This window comes from Chiloscyllium plagiosum, unplaced genomic scaffold (genome assembly GCF_037043375.1).
Source record: "Chiloscyllium plagiosum isolate Xiang-an unplaced genomic scaffold, Cpla_swu_hap1 HiC_scaffold_4, whole genome shotgun sequence".
In the NCBI taxonomy this organism is placed as follows: Eukaryota; Metazoa; Chordata; class Chondrichthyes; order Orectolobiformes; family Hemiscylliidae; genus Chiloscyllium; species Chiloscyllium plagiosum.
In genome coordinates this window covers 8,350,144-8,373,518 of record NW_028270142.1, presented here as the reverse complement: position 1 = coordinate 8,373,518, position 23,375 = coordinate 8,350,144, and the positions used below count along the sequence as shown (strand labels likewise).

The following is a 23,375-nucleotide window of genomic DNA, read 5'->3' as shown; positions in this document are numbered from 1 at the left end:
CAGGCCCTACAGCCCATCAAGCTTACCCCAATTCCTAATCTTTATTTAGACCCACTACTTATTGCCCACTTGCCATATCTATGCCTCTGTTCACCTCACATTCATGTTGCTAACATGCCTGCTTCCACCACTTTCACTGGCAGTGTGTTCCAGGCGTTCCCCATCCTCCGTGTAAAACATTTGCCCCGCACTTCTCCTTTGAACTTTCCCCCTCTTGTCTTGAACCTGTGCCCTCTTGTGGTTGGCGTTTCCACCCTGGGAAAAAGCCTCTGACTATCCAGCCTGTCTGTGCTCTCGTAATTTTGTAGACCTCTATCAGGCCGCCTCTCAGCCTCTCCCTTTCCAGTGAAAACAATCCAAGTTTATCCAACCTATCCTCTGAAATAAAACCCTCCTGACCAGGCAACATCCTACTGGAACAGGCAGCTAAGGTCTAAGCATTATTCAAGAGACAGCCATGCCTCGGATATAACAGTAACCCCTCAGTCTTTTTTTTCCAAGAGGAAAGAGCCAGCTTATTAAATCTTTCTCTGGTGTGTACAACCATGTACTTCTGGCACTATTCATTCAAGTTCTCTCTGCACTCTCTGCAGTGACTCTGTGTGCTTTTATAAATGGTGACTAGAAATTCACACAGTACTCTGTATAGTTTACCAAGGACTACTTTTTAAATTCTAAACCTGCTGACATAAAGTCTTGTGCTAGGTTTCCAAGTTCAATAGTCATGAATAGTATTTGTTGGGAAAACGTTACTTTGGTGAATCCCATCAGTTTCCTGTACCCTACTGTTGTCCATGATCTGTTATAAATATTTCCACCCTATTAATAAAAAAAACCAGTCCAATTGGTCCAGTCTTTGATTTGGTTGCTCTTGTTCTTGAACTTCACATAAAACCTGCTCAAATCTTCTTATAACCTTTAAACTCATATCAAACTATGGCTCTGTCTTTCTTCAAGCAAGAGCATTCCCAAATGAACTATCATTTCACAACTCTCTCTTTCTCTGAGTCTCTGATATTTATGGGGAGGTGTTGAGTGGTCAGGTGGTGGCAGTGATAGTTCTGCAAGTCTGAAAACTCAGAAGAAGGGGTTTTCCTTTGGTGCTCTGCATTTAAAGACAAGATAAGATTACTGTATTTTCACCCACTTCCTAGTTGCAGCCATCCTAGTTGCTATTGGGCAGATAGGCCTTCGGCACCAGCCCAGAGGCCAGGGTTATGAGTTGAGGAACTTGGAGGAGGGAGAATCAAATGTTGGGGGTGTATTGATTATGGGGGAAGAGCTTATGGAGTGAGGTTAGAATTTAAGGGGAAGGGTTGAGCTCAGAGGTCGGTTAGCAAAGAAGGAATCAAGGTATCAGAAAGACCAGAATGAGCTGGAGTAGAGCTTAGGTGGGAGACTGGAAAGACCAACGATGAGAAATTGGACCATGGGGTCATTTTTGTTTTGAGATGGGCTGATCAGATCAAAATTGTGGGGGAGCAATAGGGGAGGTAGACTAGTTTGAAGAGCCAAATGGAAGTGAAGATGCTACTTTTTGTCTACAAACAATATTGGGAAGGTATTTCCCTCCTCGGGGATTCACCTCCTTTCACCCATTAGAACCCAGGTGACTCATCTTCAATTTAAAATAGAGTAAAAAAATCCGAAGTGTGCAGCCATATTAAGTTATTTAAATGAGCAAACCATCTCCTAGGAGCAATATGTCTGACCACCTCCATCCCTCCCTCATAACATCTGAAAAGTGGGAGAAACACTTTTCAGGTTTGAGATGTTTAACATTTTCATATGTCTCCTGAACCAACTTCACTTCCTGGGTTCCTTAATCATCACAACGCCTTTGTTTAGCATCCTTACACTATTTATATGCCAAAAGATAACTTTGAGATTTCCCTATGAGTCAGATGTCAACCTTTTCACGCAAACCTTCTTTTATTATCTCATTTTTGCTTTGTCACCACCATTCTGAACCTTCTGTATTCAGCTTGGTTCTTACTTGCTTTTCTAACTGCACTTGTCATCAATACACTTTCTCATCTTTAACTTAGCCTTAAATAGTTGACAATTTCTTTTGTCAGTTAGGGAGCTCTGGATTTGTTTAGCCTACCTTTTCCTCAAAAGGGAAAGTTCGGACATTATTATGCAATTTGAAAGGCAATCCTTCATTATCCATATTGGCTCACGAACGTTCTCTAGTTAAATATTTTTAAATCATATTGTCCCATTGACATAAAATGCTCACAACGACCTTATCCAAATGCCTTATTAACAGGCTAATTGAACAAGCTGGAAACATTGTATGCATGTTCAATTCTTCTATTTTTTTTAATTAAAAGCAGCAATAGCATAAAATCACCATCCTCCCAATTAGATTAGATTACTTACAGTGTGGAAACAGGCCCTTTGGCCCAACAAGTCCACACTGGACCACCGAAGTGTAACCCACTCCCCTCTTCACCTAACACTACAGGCAATTTAGCACGGCCAATTCACCTGACCCACACATTTTTTAAGATTGTGGGAGGAAACCGGAGCACCCAGAGGAAACCCACGCAGACACTGGGAGAACGTGCAAACTCCACACAGTCAGTCGCCTGAGGCAGGAATTGAACCCGGGTCTATGGCGCTGTGAGGCAGCAGTGCTAACCACTGTGCCACCATGCCACCCGCAAACTGTGCTTGAGCATGTTAGTAAAGAGTTGTAAAATACTTTTGGACAAATTTTGACAAGACTAACTTGTAAATATTTCCGTTTTGAAATCAAAAGTTAAAGGTATAAAATAAAATGTAGAGTTCAAGAAGCAAATAGGGGAGTTTATAAATAATGCAGTGGCTAAATACACAAAACAAATCTCCAAAGTAAATTGAATTAGAGTTTTGTTTAGAGTCATAGAGGCCTAATTTGTCACTGCTGTCCGGTTTTCACAATTAGTCTATTCCCATCTGCTTGCATTTAATCCATATCCCTCCATAGTATCCCATCCATATAACTGTCCAAATGGCTCTTAAATGACCAGAATTTGTTTTGTTATATTTGCAGTAGTTGCTGATAATTTGGGCAAGAATTATATGTTAACCTTATGTTCAGTGAATTGTGAATACAACACAATCATTTTCTTTCAGTACAGACAGCATTACACAACATGCAACGTGCTGGCCATTTATATCTGCTATGACACCCACCAACAAAAAACGAGGGGCGTAAAAAAATAAAATAAAATGTCTCTCAGAAATATAAATTTAAACATTAAAAAGATCTATGTTTATGTCGTATAGTAGATTATATAAGAACAAAGAGAACAAAGAAAGTTTACAGCCCAGGAACAGGCCCTTCAGCCCTCCAAGCCTGAGCCGATCCAAATGTACTGTCTAAACCTGTCAGTCAATTCCTAAACATCTGTATCCCTCTACTCTCCAACTACTCATGCATTTATTCAGACGCATCTTAAATGAATCTACCGCGCCTACCTCTACCACCTCTGCTAGCAACGCGTTCCAAACGTCCACCACCCTCTGTGTGCAGTACTTGCTGCGTGTATCCCCCTTAAACATTCCACCTCTCACCTTGAAAGCGTGACCTCTTGTTATTGAATCCTTCACCCTGGGAAAAAGCTTGTCTCTATCCACCCTGTCTATACCCTTCATGATTTTATAAACCTCAATCAGGTCCCCCCTCAATCTCCTTTTTTCTAATGAAAATAAACCTAACCTACTCAACGTCTCTTCATAGCTAGCACCTTCCATACCAGGCAACCTTCTCTGCATCCTCTCCAAAGTGTCCACATCCTTTTGGTAATGTGGCGACCAGAAGTGTACACAGTGTTATAAATGCAGCCAAACCAATGTCTTGTACAATTTTAACGTGATGACGATGTTACTCTGACAAGGAGAAAGAAGAATTTGGAAATTAGAGAGCTACATTCAGTAATCTGGGTGCCATGTTGGCACAGTAGTTAGCACTGCTGTCTCACAGCGCCATGGACCTGGATTCAATTCCAGCCTCAGGTGACTGTCTCTGGGGAGTTTGCACATTCTCCCAGTGACTGCATGGATTTCCTCTGTGTGCTCTGGTTGCCTCACACTGTCCAAAGATGTGCAGGTTGGGTGGATTGGCCATGCTAAATTTCTCATTGTGTGCAGACTAGGTCGATTAACTACGGGAAATGCAAGGGGTTGGGAAGCATTTCAGAGGGTCAGTGCAGACTTAATGTGCTGAATTGTCTGCTTCCACACTGTGGGGAAAATATGAATCTATAAATATACAAACATAAGTAAAGGGAATACAGTACATTATATTACAGTATTGAAGAGAATGAGAGACCCTGATTCTAGAATAAGGACAAACTAGAGATACCAGGGACTAAAAAGATTGATAAATTAATGAAAGGAATTAGCTCCTAAACGTGTATGTGTGGACACCGAGATACATAGAAATAGTATCAACGAGGGCTAGCTGTAGTGTTTGTATAAAAGCAAAGCTTAAAGCAGATTAAACCTGAAGCATTGAGTGAATTTTCTTTTCAATGTTTGAGAAAAGTTTCCCATTTGATGTGTCATTATACCTCAAACACCGTGGAAGTATTTCTAGGTGTCAATATCATCTGCTGAAAATGTGTTGCTGGAAAAGCGCAGCAGGTCAGGCAGCATCCAGGGAACAGGAGAATCGACGTTTCGGGCATAAGCCCTTCTTCAGGAATGAAGAAGGGCTTATGCCCAAAATGTCGATTCTCCTGTTCCCTGGATGCTGCCTGACCTGCTGCGCTTTTCCAGCAACACATTTTCAGCTCTGATCTCCAGCATCTGCAGACCTCACTTTTTTCCGTCAATATCATCTGCAAGGTTCAAATAATATTATTTTCATTTGATATCGTCACTTGGTTCATTGCATCATCACAATTCCTCAATAAGTTTAATGACTTTAATCACTCTCGGGTGTCTGTGTTTCTCTGGCTTTTATTTATAAATTTTTCCCTAATTGATTAGGTGAAGGAGCTTCCTTACATCCTTGTGCCGATACATACTGTGGACCTGTTCCAGAGTCTGAGCCAGAAGTAAAGGCTGTTGCAAGATTCCTGCATAAACACAAGAAACAAATTAAAGCATACATTTCATTCCATGCATATTCACAAATGTTACTATATCCATATTCCTATAAGGATGCAATCATTCCCAATTTCAAGTGTGTGGTAAGTAGAATTAACCTGAATTAGTAATTTCAATTCATTAACTCTAAGCATTGTCAAAAAATTTCTATTCAACCATGTGCAACATATTTACATAATTGTTCCTGAGAGACATGAATGCACTGATTTGGCAGAAACAGTTGTTGATATATTTGTTGCTTATTTATTAAGCAATAATTACTGGCTAGGAAACAAATTTACATAGAATTTATTTGATTTGTAGTTCATTTCACAAAGTTGAAACTGCTGTAAAAGCAATAGAAGGAGCAAGTCATAGTCTAGTACTGAGCAAAACATGACTGTTTGCCAAACTAATGTTTGAGGAGTCTTACAATGAAGATTGCATAGCTTTCGAACTATCATTTGTGCTAAATATTTTTTGGAGGAGAGTGAGTGCGGAGAATAGGATGCCACAGCCCAGAGCTTCCAAAGCAGGAATTCAAGATTGTTACTATCTGCTGTACCTCATGTTGCTGATGAGGTACTGGTCTGTACTCAATTTAAAGAGAAGCCTCTCTAAAGATGCATGAATTCAGACTTGAAACCAAGTAAAGCAATTTAGGTGTTTTCAAGGAGCAGTGACTACAATATAAGTTTTTTACATTACTTCAAGATACCAACAGTTGTGTGATGAGACAAAGGGCTTGTGTCCAGACATGGGCATAGACCCTCCATCTGGATAGTTTGCCAGTTGGCAGAGGGTCAAAGAGAGATTAGCTTAGGGTTTGTTAGAGCTGAATATCAGCAGTGTATGGGACTAACCCAATGTTTCCAGGTAACATCACAAAATATAACATGCAAATCATGAAGGGGTAAGTTTGGGGATATAGCGTTGGATTCTAACAGTGTAGTGTTTATAATACAGAACCACGCACTCTGTTCAATGGTACCCCTGCATGTTCTAAAAAAGGCTTTGGGCCAATTGATGCCACAAAAGCTCATTCACTAAGATTGATTAAGATGTTTCACACCATTCATTTCTGCTCTAGCCTACTAATGATTCCAGTCCACACAATGTGATTGACCTCTAATGTTTTCTGAAGTGACCAATCAGACTGCTCCATTGTAAACGGAGAAGGGCTTATGCCCGAAACGTCAATTCTCCTGTTCCCTGGATGCTGCCTGACCTGCTGCGCTTTTCCAGCAACACATTTCCAGCTCTGATCTCCAGCATCTGCAGACCTCACTTTCTCCTGCTCCATTGTAAACAAATGCAACAAAACAAAATGATGTGAAATATCAAGCACATCTATCAGGAATGACCCTGGCATAAGGCTATCGCGAGAAAGTTGCAGTTCCAGTCTATGTTGCAGAGTACTGGTTGCAAACATCCTGGGATTGGTTTCCTTTTTTTCTACGCTATCCCACAGATTAGTAAAAACTTTGCATGATAACATTCACAGAGGCATTACCTAACAACTAACATCCTTCATCACATTTCCTAGGTTGGGTTGAGCTCATTGACAGAATGGACTCAGCAGAGGAAGCACTGCAGTATACACAGCACCTTTGGCATTTTCACATTGACAGTGGCCCCAATGGCTTCAGGTTGAACATGGCCAAGGCAACTTCTTTCTGCTGACCAGCCGCTTCTGTTCCCTGTGTCTCTGACTCATGAGAACCGTTCCGTGTTCAAAACTAAAACTGCACCTGAATTTTACAACAGGGAAATAGACCATTTATCCAGTAGTTCATTGCTCATGCTTCTGTTCCACACTGGCCAAGTCTCACCTTAATTCATCTCACCCCACAATGAAATCCTTCTTTTTGTTTTCCTCTATGTACTTACTCAGGTTTCTCTTAAATACGTTTGTGCTGTTCAATCACAGCCAGTCTCCATCCCAGACTCTTTGCTTTTCTCATTGTGCTCTTGTCAAATTTTTATTTCCAAATCCATGAACTTTATTGGAAAACTGCGCTGCATTTCACCTTAAAACACAACTCCAGTGTCTTTGATCCCTGTTTAAATTTTAATGTAACTTTCAACCACCAGTTGAGTTCTCTGCTCAACTTAATAGTTCTGGTTTTTCAGCTTCATTTGCATTAACATTCTACAGCAAGGATTTACTTTTCTCAACCAAAATACATCTTTATGTCTCTTGACTTTATGGTGATCTTGAACCACACCATTCGTATTTACTGTCCTATCACCAATTCTCTACACTTCCTGAAAGGCATATCTTCGATAGTGCATCCTCTGATAACCTACTGTCTAAATATCTTTTGAACTTGAGTCTTATGTCAAACCAGTCTCCAAATCTGAGTGAAAATTCATCAATATCTGTATTAATGACATCCATTTTTATTTCATTACAGCACATCCGACTTTAGCATTTGACCTCCTCCTAGTGTCTCCTTCTTCTTTATTTACCACCAGGATAAATTCATCTGAATAATTATTGCATTACCAAGCCTAAGTGACCTGCATTTTATTTGTGTCCATTCAGGTGTACATTTTGTCTGTCAACCCAGACTCCAGACCATATCTCATAAAGTCATAGAGATGTACAGCACAGAAACAGACCCTTCAATCCCACTCATCCATGCTGAACAGATATCCTAAACTGATCTAGTCCCATTTTCCAGCATTTGGCCCATATCCCTCTCAACCCTTCCTATACATATTCCCATCCAGGTGCCTTTTAAATGTTGTTATTGTACCAGCCTCCACCACTTCCTCTGGCAGCTCTTTCCATACACGCACCACTCTCTGCATGAAACAGTTGCCCTTTGATCCCTTTTAAACCTTTCCCCTCTCACCTCAAAGCTATGTCCTCTCAGTTTGGACTCCCCTACCCTGGAGAAAAGACATTGCCTACTCACCCTATCCATGCCCCTCATGATTTTATAAATCTCTATAAGATCACCCCTCAGCCTCCAACGCTCCAGGGAAAACAGCCCCAGCCTGTTCAGCCTCTCCCTACAGATCACACCCTCCACTCCTGGCAATATCCTTGTAAATCTTTTTGTTCTGCCTTTTTTTCTGTTTTTCTTCTTACAACTCTGTTCTTCATCCCTCCCTGACAATGTCCCCTCTTTTTGTGCCTCCCCACATTCTCCTCTTTTGATAACTCTACCTTCTCAAATGCTGCCCCACGTTTTTGTACCACTTGACCTTTTTATTCTCCTGCCCCTGCCCTGATCTTAACTCCGAGGAGAAAGTGAGAACTGCAGATGCTGGAGATCAGAGTCAAGAGTGTAGTGCTGGAAAAGCACAGTAGGTCAGGCAGCATCCGAGAAGCTCTCCTGTTCCTCGGATGCTGCCTGAGCTGCTGTGCCTTTCCAGCACGACACTCTCGACTCTGATCTTAACTCCCTCTTGCTAAGACTATAGCTCCCCTCTCCTGTTATCCACTGAAATGTTCACCATGGCACTCATCACTCCTTCTTTAGCAACCACAGCCTCAACCGCTCAATACTGCTCCCTTGCTATCCTTCACATTTTGCCTAGGGCATGCTGGAACATCACTCGATAACCTTTACTAATCCAACTTGTTTTTATCAGTGCTGACGCTATGGTCTCCACCAGCTGGTGAACTATCACTGCCCTTCTCTTCCTCTCACTCCAGAAAGTGCATTCACTCAAGAACAAGACTCTTGCAATCCATAAACACTTCCTTTCTGAGACATCTTCACTGCTTTCCTTTCCCAGTCTCTGTACAGAATTAAATTTCATCCTCAGTGATTTCAAGCTCTATCTCAATTCATCACGTTCTCTTTCCTCAGAGATCACTTCTCCTATTTGCATTAATCTCTCTCGATCTATGTAAACTCCCCATTGCCAAAATAAAACCAACAACTGCAGATGCTAGAGATGTTAGAGATGAAGATATTAGGAGGAAGGTATAAAGGAGATGTCACAGGTAGGTTCTTTATGCAGAGAGTTGTGAATACATGGAATGCGTTGCCAGCTGTGATGGTGGAAGCAGAGTCATTGGGGACATTTAAGCGACTGCTGGACATGCACATGGATAGCAGTGAGTTGAGGGGTGCATAGGTTAAGTTACTATATTTTACATAGGGTTAAATCTCAGCACAACATCGTGGGCCAAAGGGCTGTGCTGTACTTTTCTATGTTCTATGTGAAACACAAAGAGAAATTGCTGGAGAAACTCAGCAGTTCTGGTAGCAACTGTGAGAAGAAAGCAAAGTTCACCTTTGAACCAGTGACTCTTCATCAGAACATCAGAACTCTCCTCATGAAGGGACATCGGACCTGAAACACTAACTCTGCTTTCTTTCCATTGATGCTGCCAGGCCTGTTGAGTTTCTCCAGCCATTTCTGTTTTCCTTTCGTATTCCTTACCGCTTCCTTGATTTTGCTATCTCATGTTGCCTCACTATATGTCAATCGAAAACAAGGCCATTTCTGATCACTTCCTAGGAACAGTGTCCACACACATCTACCTTCACCTGTGTCACCCTCTTTCCTTCTGTGCAGTCTGCAGGAAAAGATATTCTTCCAAATCCCTAACAGTGATACTTTCAAAATTCCAACTGTCTAACCTTTGACCCAACAGTCTCCACAACATTTCTGTAGCCACTAAATTGCTCAACCACGTCCACACCTCCAAACCTGTTCTCCACTAAAGCCACTACACTGATGTTTGGCTCATTTCCCATGGTACACCACTCCTCTCCAGTCCCTTAAATCCAAAGGAGACAGATTTGGAAAGAAATGGCTGTTTTAGCCCTTTACTGCAAGATCTGGTAGGACCACAGAATGTACCATCAGGTCCTATTTATGTCAGCTAAGATTGCTCACTCTTCTGTTATCATCCTGGAATGCAAAGATGGCCCCTCTTCTACAAACAATCTCCTCTCCCTTGGTTTCCATCGCTTCATCTCCAACGGGATGCTAAATTGCTAAGTTTGAATCACTGAGTTAACTGCTTCCCTCTCTTCTCTTCATTGTTGAGCAAAGCTTTCTCCTGCCGGAACTTTCATCTTTCTCTAGTTTCTCTCCAGACTGCTCTCATCTTGTCCATGTGACCTAGTACTTATTTGTAGGGATGCTTCTTTGGTAAGGAGATAGGAGGGAACCGAGGATAAATCTTTCAGGAACGCTAGAGGTAATCATGTTGGAGCCAAAATCCATTTTTAAAAATGTGCTCATCAGTGTCCTAATTGCCGAATTGCCCTTGAACTGAATATCTTGCCTAATAACTGGATACCCATTTCAGAGGGTAGCTAAGAGGTAATCATATTGCTGTGAGCTTGGAGTCACATGTAGGCCTGACCAGGTAAGGATGGCAGATTTCCTTCTATGAAGGATATGAGTGATCCAGATGAGTTTTTTTAAACAATAATTGATAGTGATCAGCAGGGCATCCAAAACTGCACACAGTACTCTGGAAGAGGTCTCACTAACCTCAGCATGACGTCCCAACTCCTGTACTCCTGATTTCCCTCTTAAGAATATCATGGGGATTACCATTGACAAAATATCCAACTGGGTCAGCCATCTAAATACTGTGGCTGCAAGAACAGGTCAGAAGCTGCCAATTACCATCCACTTGTCTGGATGAATGCAGCTCCATGCACACTTAAAGAGCTTGACACAAGTTGGGAAAAAATTACGCTGCTTGATCTTCAGCCATCCCCCAAGTTAAATATTAATCATTTCCTTCATCATCAGTGAACAATGCCAGCGCTGTGTACCACGTGAAAGCTGCCCTGAGCTTCTTCAGCAGCACTCCAGTGATTGCTGTCACCCAGAGGCATGAGGGCAGCCAGTGTATGGGAATGCCACCACTTGGAAATTACCCTCAATGTCACATCCATCATCCTGACTTGAACTATATCACCCTTCCTTCCCTATCAATAGCTCAAAGTCCTGGAATATCTTGCTTAACAACACGTTGGGTACACCTACACCACACGAACTAGTGCAGTTCAAGAAAGCAGTTCAGCAGGACCTCTTCAAGGGCAAATCTCAGAATCGCCTTGGTGCAGAAAGAGGCTATTTGGCCCATAATGTCTGTGCCAGCTGGTGAGCATTTTAACTTTGTGCTCATCTCTTGCTTTTTCCCTGTAACGCTGCTCACTGTTTCTGTTTAAGTAATCACCCAGGCTCTCAAGTGCCTCAGTTGAACTTGCCTCCAGCACATTTCCAAGCCGTGCAGTCCATATCCTAACTACCCGCTGTGTAAGAAGGTCTTCACATTGCTCATTTGGTTTCTCTTTTGCAAAACACTTAAAAATTATGCCATCTGTTTCTCAACCCATTTCTGAGCGATAAGTACCAGCGATAGCCATATTCGCATCAACAAATAACGTAAAATCCAGTTCTATTCCAACATCACCCCTCACACCCCTTTTTACTCATCTGATCCCACAGTTTTCTTCACTCACTTATGGGGTAAGCACCCTGGGGAAGTTCTATATTGTTTCCTCTGTATGATTTGATTTAAGGGGAATCCAACTCATGTCAACATTATTGTGGTTAGATGTATCCATCGCTAGTTTGGAAGTCGGTTGTTTTCCCTTTCGAGAAGCTGATGCATGCCCCTATTCATTGTTGTTATATTGTCAGACTGTTTGCTGAAAATCTAGTCTTGCATTTTTCTTCAAGTTAAATGTTGAAAAGACAAAACCTCTCGTTCTCAGTCCCCGTCACAATCTGTTTTCAATACTGGCATCCTATTTGATCCAGAAATGAACTTCAAACCACAACAGCACCATTATAAAGACCATCTACTTCCATGTCTCTACCACCACTCGACACTGTCCCAGTTCAAACTCATTCATTGTTGAAACCTTCATCTGCGTCTTTGTTACCTACAGACTGAAGCCATGCGATGCAGTCTTGCTCGGTCTCCTAAGATCTGCCTTTCTTAACCTTTAAGTTGTCCGTTCTCTGCCAACTATGTCCACATGTGCACCAAAGCTCATGAAAGCATTGTCCTTATGTTTGCTACTTAAATTGTCTTCCAGCTAAACCATGCCTAATTTTAAAAGTCCTCATTCTTATTTTCAAGCAATATTTTAGAACTGAGTTTAACTCAGGAATTTTAGGAATACAAGGACATTTTGATGTCTAGCTTCTGTGTGAAATTACTTCAACAAGTCCATTTGGCAGTGGGAATAGTTGATGGTAGAGATTGTAGTAAAGTCAGGAAGCTACAATCTCAGGATTGGGAACATGTTCATTATTTAACTGGTTACAAGATTGGACATGCTTTCTGAATACAGCTGGTATGGTCCAAAAGTAAAACAAAACAAGGGAAAGAAAAAACCAAGAAAAAAATTAATCCAGTAAAAACTCAAAACACAGTGGAGATCTGACCATTAGAACGGAGGTAGGCCATTCAGCCCATCAGTTCTGCTCCACCATTTAATGAATTCTTGGCTGATCCGATCATTCTTAACTCCATCTGAAATCAAAACAGAAAGTGCTGGAGAAACTCAAATGGTCCGGCAGCACATGAGGTAAGAGAAGTTGAGTTAACATTTTGAATCTCATGACTGTTCTTCAGAACATTGGATCAGACTATTGTTTATTTATAACCCCATGAAGTGAAACTATTTTGATTTATTGAGTTATATGGTGATCCTTAATATCACTCACTTGGCCTTACAATAATGTTAACAGCTTCACAAAACAATGCAAACTTTTCATTCAACTGAGACTTAAATTCTTTAAGTAACGAGCTTTATTATTTTTGTTTCATTTTTCAGGAATCTGCAGCATTTAAGGCAGTCAATGCGCTTTACTCAGTGTATGGTATCAAATACAAACATGGGCCAGCTTCAAGCATTTTGTGTAAGTTTTTATAATTAACAGTGAAGAAACAACGATATATATCTGAGTCAGGATGATAAGTGGCTTGGAGGGAACGTGCAGGTGGTGATGTTCCCATGTATCTGCTGCTCTCATCCTTCTAATGGAAGTGGGTATCGGTTTGGGAAGTGCTGTATAAGGAGCTTTGGTGAATTTCTGCAGTGCACCTTGTAGATAGCAGCAGCAGTGTGTACTGAGCATCAATGGTGGAAGGAGTGGATATTTGTGGATGTGGTGTCAAGCTGCACCCATTCAAGCAAGTGGGCAGTATTTCACCACACTCCTGACCTGTGCTGTGTAAATGATGGACAAGTTTTGGGGAATTGGGAGTTGAGTCACTTGCCACAGTATTCCTAGCCTCTGACCTACTTTTGTAGTCATTGTGTTTATGTGGCAAGTCCACTTGAGTTTCTGGTCAATGGTAAACCCCAGGATGTTGATAGTGGGGGATTCAGTGATGGTGAAACCCTTGAATTTCAAGGGACAATGATTTGATTGTTTCTTTTTGGGGATGGTCATTGTCTGGTATTAATGTGGCATGAATGTTACTTGCCACTTGTCAGCCCAACGCTTGATATTATCAGATCTTGTTGCACTTGAATATAGACTGCTTCAGTATGTGAGGGGTCACGAAAGGTGAACATTGTGCAATCATTGGTGAACATCCCCACTTCTGACCTTATGATGGAGAGATGGTCATTGACGAGGCAGCTGTAGATGGTTGGGCTTAGGACACTACCCTGAGGAACTCCTGCAGAGATGTCCTGGAGCTGAGATGACTGACCTGCATGAAACCACAACCATCTGCCTATGCGCCAGTTATGACACCAATCAGTAGAGTTTGCCTCCTGATATCCATTGATTGCACTTCTGCGAGAGCTCCTTAATGTCGCACATAGTTGAATGCAGCCTTGATGTCAAGCGCTGTCACTCTCACCTCCCCTCTGGAATCAGCTCTTTTGTCTATGTTTGAACCAAGAATGTAATGAGGCCAGCAGGTGAGTGGCCCTGGCTGTTTCATTTGGGGTGCAATCTGGGGCCAAGCAGAGTGGTGACTGTAGCAGTGACTGTAACATGTTGTGGGGCAGTTACAGTAGTGGGTAATGGAATGCCTAGTGGGGCAGTGACTGTAGCAATGACTGTAACATGTTGTGGGGGAGTGACTTTAGGAGGGACTGGAATGCCTAGTGGGAGAGTGACTATAGTGATGCCTGCACAATATTTAAAAGACTGCTGTGCACCGAGATGAGCACTGACTTTCTGAATGTGTTTCGCTCAGTCAGGGACCTTTTCTGAAGGTGTTGTGAGGGGGCGAGTGGTCTCGCTGTTCTACAGGGAGCTGGTGGACAGGGTGCAGTGAAGGAGAGTCCTGGAGGACTGGCAGAAAGAGCCGTGCTTCAGACTCTGGGTCAGTACCTGCTTGATGCTGAGAAGGAAAGGCCAGCAGTGTTGAAAGAAAGTCAGTAACCAAGACCACTGCCTCAGACAATGTGCCAGACCCTTGTTTCTGCTACTGCACCCACCTCCCACCAAGGCACATGCTTAGGCTGAAACTATCTCAAAGTTCTTTAAGCTCTGAGTAGAATGATTACAAGAAGACATGTGCACGTCAATATCTGGCAAATGTCCTTGCTTTATCTACTTTATATTCAAATCACTGAGCTTCAATTAACTTCTATTAGCTTCAACTACTTTATACAGGTTCAGATAAATGTGTCTCACTGCCTTGTCTTCTCACTGGGGACTTTGACAGCTGGCACTGGGATCTATCTCAGATTCTGTGGCACTGGTCTCATGAATCCAGTCCAATGATGGGACAGAGACCCCCGTAGGAAGTATACTTAAGGTCTCAGCGACTGAAAACAGATGAAGCTTTGGAAGAATATCGGAAAAGTAGGACCAATCTGAAACGAGGAATTAAGAGGGTGAAATGCGGTCACGAGATATCTTTAGGGTTAAGGAAAATCCAAAAACCTTTTATTCACATATAAGGAGCAAGAGGGTAATTCAAGAAAGGGTGCCACACTCAAGGACAATGGAGGAAACTTATGCATAGAGTCAGAGAAAATGAGTGAGATTCTTAATGAGTACTCTTCATCAGTCTTCACTGTGGAGAGGGACATGGCGGATGTTGAGGGTAAGGATAGATGTTTGATTACTCTAGGTCAAGTCAGCATAAGGAGGAAGGAAGTGTTGGGTATTTTAAAAGGCGTTAAGGTGAACAAGTCCCCAGGTCAGGATAGGATCTATCCTAGGTTACTGAGTGAAGCAAGAGAGGAAATAGCTGGGACTTTACCAGATATCTTTGCAGCATCCTTGAACATGGGTGAGGTCCCTGAGGACTGGAGAATTGCTAATGTTGTCCCCTGGTTTAAGAATGGTAGCAGGGGTAATCCAGGTAATTATAGACCGGTGAGCCTGACGTCAGTGGTTGGGAAGTTGCTGGAGAAGATACTGAGGGATAGGATCTATTCCCATTTGGAAGAAAATGGGCTTATCAGTAATGGGCAGCATGGTTTTGTTGTGGGGAAGGTCATGTCTTATCAACTTAATAGAATAATTTGAGGAAGTGATGTTGATTGATGACAGAAAAGCTGTAGATGTCATATACATGGACTTCAGTAAGGCATTTGATAAGGTAAGGTTCCCCATAGTAGGCTGATGGAGAAAGCGAAGATGCATGGGATCCAGGGTGTACTAACTAGATGGATAGAGAACTGGCTGGGCAGCAGGAAACTAGGAGTGGAAGGGTGTTTCTCAAAATGGAGAACTGTGACCAGTGGTGTTCCACAGGGATCCATGCTGGGACCACTGTTGTTTATGATATACATAAATGATCTGAAGGAAGGTATAGGTGGTCTGATTAGCAGGTTTGCAGATGACACTAAGATTGGTGGAGTAGCAGACAGTGAAGGGGACTGTCAGTGAATACAGCAGAATATAGATAGATTGGAGAGTTGGGCAGAGAAATGGCAGATGGAGTTCAATCTGAGCAAATGCGAAGTGATGCATTTTGGAAGATCCAATTCAAGAGCAAACTATACAGTAAATGGAAAAGCCCTGGGGAAAATTGATGTATAGACAGATCTGGGTGTTCAGGTCCATTGTTCCCTGAAGTTGGCACCATAGGTTGATAGCATGGTCAAGAAGGCATATGGCATGCTTTCCTTCATTGGATGGGGTATTGAGTACAAGAGTCGGCTGGTCATGTTACAGTTGTATAAGACTTTGGTTCGGTCACATTTGGAATACTGTGTACAGTTCTGGTTGCCACATTACCAGAAGGGTATGGATACTTTGGAGATGGTGCAGAGGAGGTTCAACAGGATGTTGCCTGGGATGGAGGGTGCTAGCTGCGAAGAGAAGTTGAGTAGATTAGGATTATTTTCATTAGAAAGACAGAGGTTGAGGGGGGAACCTGAGTGAGGTCCATAAAATCATGAGAGGTATCGACAGGGTGGATAGCAAGGAGATTTTTTCCAGATTGGTGGTCAATTACTAGGGGTCATGATTTCAAAATGAGAGGGGAAAAGTTTAAGGGAGATATGCGTGGAAAGTTCTTTATGCAGAGGGTGGTGGGTGCCCTGGAATGCATTGCCAGTGGAGGTGGTAGGGGCGGGAATGATAGCATCATTTAAGATGCATCTAGACAGATTCATAATTAGGCAGGGGGCAGAGGGATACAAATCCTTGGAAAATAAGCGACAGGTTTAGATCGAGGAACTGGATCAGCGCAGGCTTGGAGGGCCGAAGAGCCTGTTCCTGTGCTGTAATGTTCTTTCTTCTTAATAATACTATTCTGAATCTAATGCTATGTGCCTTATCACCATTTCCAAGTATTCCTCTGTGGAAAAAAAACAGTTCCAGGTGTCTCTCTGTTAACTGTCTCTCCGTTTCCTACATACCCAACCAAGGTGAATCCAGCTAAAACAGGCTGTTTTTCCACTATAGACAAGCGGGAAGTTGGAAGAACACAGCAAGCCAGGCAGCATCAGATTCAGTCCTGAAGAAGGGTTACACCCGAAACATTGACTTCTCCACCTCCTAATGCTGCTTGGCTTGCTGTGTTCTTCCAGCTCCCTATTTATCAACCTTGGATTCCAGCATCATTTTGTCTCTGTTTTTGCACTCAGCTGACTCTCCATGTAACTTTATACTTTCTTTAATTGCTCATTGTCATGTCCAATTACTCCAAAACAATTAATCCTAAACGATCTGGTTTGGAGATCTCATTTTTAAAGTCCAATGCTACAATTCTTTACCAATCTCACAGTTGCCTGTAATGTCTTCTCACATCGCTAACTCTTTGTGACCTCTTCACTGCCTCCTCCTTCCCGGGGAACCTTACTACATTTCAGTGGATGAAAGGGTACCCAACATTAGAATCCTCGGCCCTTATGAGAAGAGAATCTTGACCTTGCAGGAGAAGATTGGCATTGCTCATGTGAGGATGTTGACATATCCATCTCCCACTAACTGAGTAATTACCAGTTCTCACAGGAACTGTCTGAGTCATAGTGGTGTGCAATCACCGGCGACTATGGCAAGGACTGAATGACATCACAGGTTCTAAAAAAGAGACAGTGCAAGATAGCTGACGATGACATATCCCTCCCAGACCGTCTCAGTGCCTTCTGTGCTCACTTTGAGCAGAATTTCGGCGGACAGGTCACACCTATCTGACAAGTCCTGACGAACCTATCCCAACAGTCACTGTGTCAGAGTCAGATCAGGTTTCCTTCATGTGAATCCAAGGAAAACGATGGGACCAGACGGAGTATCAGGATGCACACTCAGAGCATGTGCAGATCAATTGGCAGAGGTTTTCTCAGACATTTCCAACCTCTCCCAGCAGCAGGCCACTGTCCCTGCCTGTTTCAAGTAGGCCAACACCATCCCTGTGCCTAAGAAGGCTCATGCAGCATGTCTCAATGACTACCGCCCAGTGACCCTAACTTTGGTGGTCATGAAGGGCTTTGAAAGGTTGATCATGGCATTAATCAACTCCAGCCTCCCCTCTACCCTTGACCCATTCCAATTTGCCTATTGGACCAACAGATCCACATCAGATGCCATATCACTTGCCCTTCACTCCTCCCTAGAATGTCTTGACAACAAGAACAGCTATGTAAGAATCCTACTCATTGACTACAGTTCAGCCTTCAACACTATTATCCCCTCGAGACTGATTACTAAACTTAGTGATCTCGGACTAAGCCCCACTCTCTGCAACTGAATCCTCAGTTTCCTGACCCACAGACCACAATCAGTGAAGATTGGGGACAATATTTCATCCTCACTAACACTCAACACTGGAGCCCGCCAGGGGTGTGTACTCAGCCCCCTACTGTACTCACTGTATACCCATGACTGCGTTGCCAAATACCAGACTAATGCCATTTACAAGTTCACTGATGACACCACCATAGTCGGTCGAATCTCAACTGGTGACGAAATAGACTACAGACGAAATAGACTAAGACCTGGAAAAATGGTGCACTGAGAACAACCCAGCTCTCAATGCCAGCAAAAGCAAGGAACTCATTATTGACTTTCAGCGGGATGTTACTCATGCCCCCCCTACACATTAACAACACAGAGGTGGAACAAGTGGAGAGTGTCAAGCTCCTGGGAGTGGTCATCCACAACAAGCTTTCTTGGACTCTTCATGTGGACGCACTGGTTACAAAGGCCCAACAACGTCTCTTTTTCCTCAGACAGTTGAGGAAATTTGGCACAACTGCAAATACAGTTGCCAACTTTTATAGGTGCGCCACCGAGAGCATTCTGTCTGGATATATCATTACCTGGTATGGCTACTGTACCATTCAAGATCGGAGACTGTTACAGAGTGTGGTGAACTTGGCCCAGACAATCACAAAGGCCAACCTCCCATCTATAGAATCCATCTACCAGGCCCACTGTGAAGGAAAGGCCGCCAGCATTCTCAAAGATCCCTCCCACCCTGGCAATGTTTTTCTACAACCTCTACCATTGGGGAGAAGGTACAGAAGCCTGAACACATGCACCAACCGGTTTCGCAACAGTTTCTGCCCTACTGTTGTTAGAATACCGAATCAACTCACAAACTCTTAACGTTCACCTGTACCTGTGTTTTTGTTTTTGCTGTTGTTTACCTATTCTTTATTATCTATGCTATTTAACTCTGTGATCTGCCTGTATTGCTCACAAGACAAAGCTTTTCACTGTGCTTTGGTACACATGACAATAAATTCAATTCAATTCAATTTAATTCAATCAATGAGAATGAATACGATACCTTGTCTCTCTATAGTCTTGTAGCCACCATGATTTACGGCCATTTCCTCAGCTCCTGAGGATGGGAATCTGGAGGCCTTGGAGAAAGTATCAGCAAGGCTGCTTCCTGCAGCATCCTTCAGCTTGGAAACTGATATCTCATTGTGCATGCAGTGGGTTTACCATGTGCACTGTTGACACATTGTGTTGGTGTGAGATTGAGATAGCTTGCTGCCTTTTAGCAAGATGTACAACTTCTTGACTGAGGTCTGTTGACCAGCAAGGCAAGGTGCTTGGTTGCCATGAATGCTCAGTGAGGCAAGGCAACACAAGGAGGCTGTAATCATGCAGGTAGGTGTTAAGTGAGCAAACCCTAAGAGAGGGAGTGAGCAGCCATAAGGTACAGCCTGGTCCAATCCATACGGTGGATGCCTATCCGAAATGCAAAAGGCCCTTCCTGCAGCCTTTCAGTGATAATTGCCCAGTGCTTCCTGCAATACAACTCTGCTTCCTAAGTAGGCTGTGATTGGATTGGAGAGATGCAATGATTGCCAATGTTGGTGGTTGAAAGGTACGTGTAGCTGGTGTCCATGGACTGGGCCATGCGATGCTGCTTGGTCTTGAGGTGGTGAGCTGAATTTACCAATGTTGAGACTGGGTTGTGTGGCACATTTGTTAAGACAGGAAGCTGAGGATTAATGAGGTGCATTGGAGCCATTATGGACAATAGACAATAGGTGCAGGAGTAGGCCATTCTGCCTTTTGAGCCAGCACCACCATTCATTATGATCATAGCTGATCATCCTCAATCAGTATCCTGTTCCTGCCTTATCCCCATAACCCTTGATTCCACTATCCTTAAGAGCTCTATTAATGAAGCATTTAGCAGGCTATAACATCTCTTAATTAGCAACTTGCACTGCTTTGTGAAAAACTAACCTCGCCGTTTAGTCGAAGTGTAAAAGATGGAACAAGAAGCTCCTGACATCAAGATAGACCTCACAGGACTTCTCTCCCAATTCTGTCACAAATCTCACTCAGCCCCACATAATATTCAATCCATGGTTTGATTGAGGTGAAAACCTTTCTTCAAGGAAACAATAATTGAGTAAATTATTGAACAAAGAGACCATACAGTGCTTTGGGAAGAGACGAGGGAAGTAGTTTTGAACAGCTAAAGACAAATGCTGTCACACGCATTATTGATGAAGTGGCTTGCTGTAGTGTAAATTAAACTATAGTTTAAATGAGACTATAAAACACAGAAACAGAATTACACCACTGGGACCATCAAGTGTACTCTGCCATTTAATTATGGCTGATATGTTTCTCAACCCCATTCTCCTGCCCTCACCCCCAACAAACCCTTCATCCCCTTACTAATCAAGAACCTATCTCTCTGTCTTAAATACACTCAGTCACTTGGCCTCTACAGCCTTCTATGACAATGAGTTCCTCAGATTCACCACATTCTGACTGAAGAAATTCACCCTCATCTCAATTCTGAACTTCCTGAGAGGCTATGTCCTCAGGTCTTAGTCTCCTGAGGACTGATCCCAAGATATTCTTTACAAGTAGTAAAGAATTGTAAAAGGGGAAGGGCTTCTGCATAGTGCACTTGTGATGAAATTTTTGGAATAATACAAAATAAAATTGTGTATGTTTTATTGACTCAATATTGGTTATATTGACTCAACTGAGTCAAGTACATTGAAAAATAACTTCTGATAATGGATTTCTCCTTTCCCTTTCAGATGTCACTTCTGGTAGCTCTATGGACTGGGCCTATAAACATGGCATCCCATATGCATTTGCATTTGAATTGCGAGACACTGGATATTATGGATTTCTGTTACCAGAATCACTCATAAAACCCACGTGTACAGAAACAACATTAGCTGTAAAAAATATTACAAACCATATTCTTAAGAAATGCCCATTGAGATAAGCTATTCATCATCACCCTATTAGTGCTTTTCAAATTAATACAAATCATTTTGCGGTGTTTTTCTTTCTTAAGTTAAATTGGCCATATGTTTACATCCCTTCCTATATTCTAGCTTCATGAGAATTATGGGATGGATAATAAACTATGATCTTCCCAGTGATAATGAATGAATTTAAAAATAAATGTAAGTATCTTGGCAACCACAAATGACAGGCGTTTATTGCCATAACATTTGTATGGTTGCACTATAACATAAGAATGGAGAGTTTCACCTGGATTTTTGTATCACGAAAAAAATTATATAGTTGTGTCCCAAATTTTGCAGGTTGGTATGGTTGGAAGATGAGGACCGGGGGTGTTCTGTCTTTGTTACGGTTGGAGGGATGGGGTTTGAGGGCAGAGGTTCAGGATGTGGATGAGATGCGTTGGAGGGCATCTTCAACCAAGTGGGAAGGGAAATTGCAGTCTTTAAAGAAGGAGGCCATCTGGTGTGATCTGTGGTAGAACTGGTCCTCCTGGGAGCAGATACGATGGACCCGGAGGAATTGGGAATACGGGAATTCTGATTGTCATTTCTGCTCTAAAATTGACAGCGCGTGTACAGTCAAAAGTAGAGATCATGAGTTGTTCCGTTATTGTAAGTTTCCTTGTAGATTGTCCTGTTCGAAGTTTCCAATACCTTAACTTACTGAAGAAAAGTTTGTGATTTGTCATATAAAGCCCATTAAGTGCGGAACCCTATTCCTTGAAGGGTAACCAAGTTTTTAGTGATGTGCTATGTTTGTAATTAAAAATCAAGCCCCAAAATTCCTAAAGTGCAACTTTATAGAATGTCTCATTTAGTTCTAATAACTATTTTAAAATCACGTTTGGATTTTTTTCAGAAATTCAGAATTTTTCAACTATTACTTTGATGCTATCCCAATTATTTAATTTGCTTTGTGTAAAACTTTAACAAAAAAATGGAGACCTCTCTATTTTACTTATTGCATTAAGGGTGGGGGTGGAATTGGTCTGTGAGAATATTTCAGTGACCTTGGCTATCACCCAGCTTGATGACACCACCGTTCTTGGATATCTGGATGACCCCTAGAATGGCTGTCAGATTCAAACTAACTTAGGAAAGGGAGAAACCACACCACCGAGATTGATAGATCTTCATGAAGAGCTTTCTTTGAGCACCAAGTGTCTGGTCAGTGACCAAAACCTTTGCTTTGTTTTAAAGGGCCCACCTGAATCTATATAGTAATGTTATAAATGCTTCCCAATATAAAGACCTTAAAAATGTTGAACTATCAAATACAAGCAATACTTCTGTCTTATTCCTATTGTGTTATTCAGATGTTTTGATATGCTGCGCAGGACTATTGTATTGTAAAAGGCATAATCAAAATGTAAATAAACTCATCAATATTTTTGTTGTTGTTACCAAGATACAAGCAAAAGAAATAGGAATAGACATAAGCCACTTAGCCCCTTGAGCATGCTGTGCCATTCAGTAAAATCATAGAATCTGAAGGTGTAGAAAGAGGCCATTCAGCCTATTGAGCTTGCACCAACTCTCCGAACTGCATCCCAACCTGACCCTCACTATATCCTCGTAACTTTGCATTTCCCATGGCTAATCCACCTAGTCTGCTCATCCCTGGAAACTACAGGGCAATTTCCCATGGCCAACCCACCTGACCTGCAGATCTTTGGATTGTAGGAGGAAACTAGAGCACCCAGAGAAAACCAACACAAACACGGGGAGAATGTCTGAATTCCACACAGACAGTCGCCCAAGGGTGGAATCAAAACCGGGTCTCTGGTGCTGAGGCAGCAGTGCTAACTACTGAGCCACTCTTATCATGCTGAGCTGGTTGTGTTATTTTTTCCACATTCCCCTTTATTTCAAATAACCTTTGATTCCTCTAACTAATCAGAAACGTTATCCCTTTGCCTCAAAACTATTCAAAGATCTCATCTCCACCACCTTCTGATGCAGAAAGTTCCAAGGTTGTACAAGCCTCTAAGAGAGAAAATAAATCCCCTCACCTCCTAATTTTAAACCAGTGTCCCCTGGTTCTGGATTCACCCACAAGAAGAAAAGTTCTTTCCACATCCATCTTATCAACATCATTCAGGGTCTTCTACACTTCAATCAAGTCATCCTTCACTTTTCTAAACTCCAATGAAAAGAAGTCCATCCTGTCCAGAGTAT

General features: G+C 42.3%; 1 protein-coding gene across 3 annotated transcripts in view; it reads left to right on the top strand.

Moving 5' to 3' along the window:
- Positions 1-22,580, top strand: part of cpa6 (carboxypeptidase A6) — an 82,939-nt gene extending 60,359 nt beyond the window's left edge. The window contains exons 9-11 of one of the 3 annotated variants that reach the window (XM_043689378.2): positions 4,984-5,186; positions 12,864-12,948; positions 20,979-22,580. In XM_043689378.2, coding sequence (XP_043545313.2) covers positions 4,984-5,186; positions 12,864-12,948; positions 20,979-21,172 — 482 coding nt within the window. In that variant the 3' untranslated portion in view covers positions 21,173-22,580. The remainder of the gene's footprint in view (positions 1-4,983; positions 5,187-12,863; positions 12,949-20,978) is intronic. The other 2 variants (XR_015756900.1, XM_087985953.1) reach the window with 2 other exon arrangements.
- Positions 22,581-23,375: the final 795 nt, after the last annotated feature.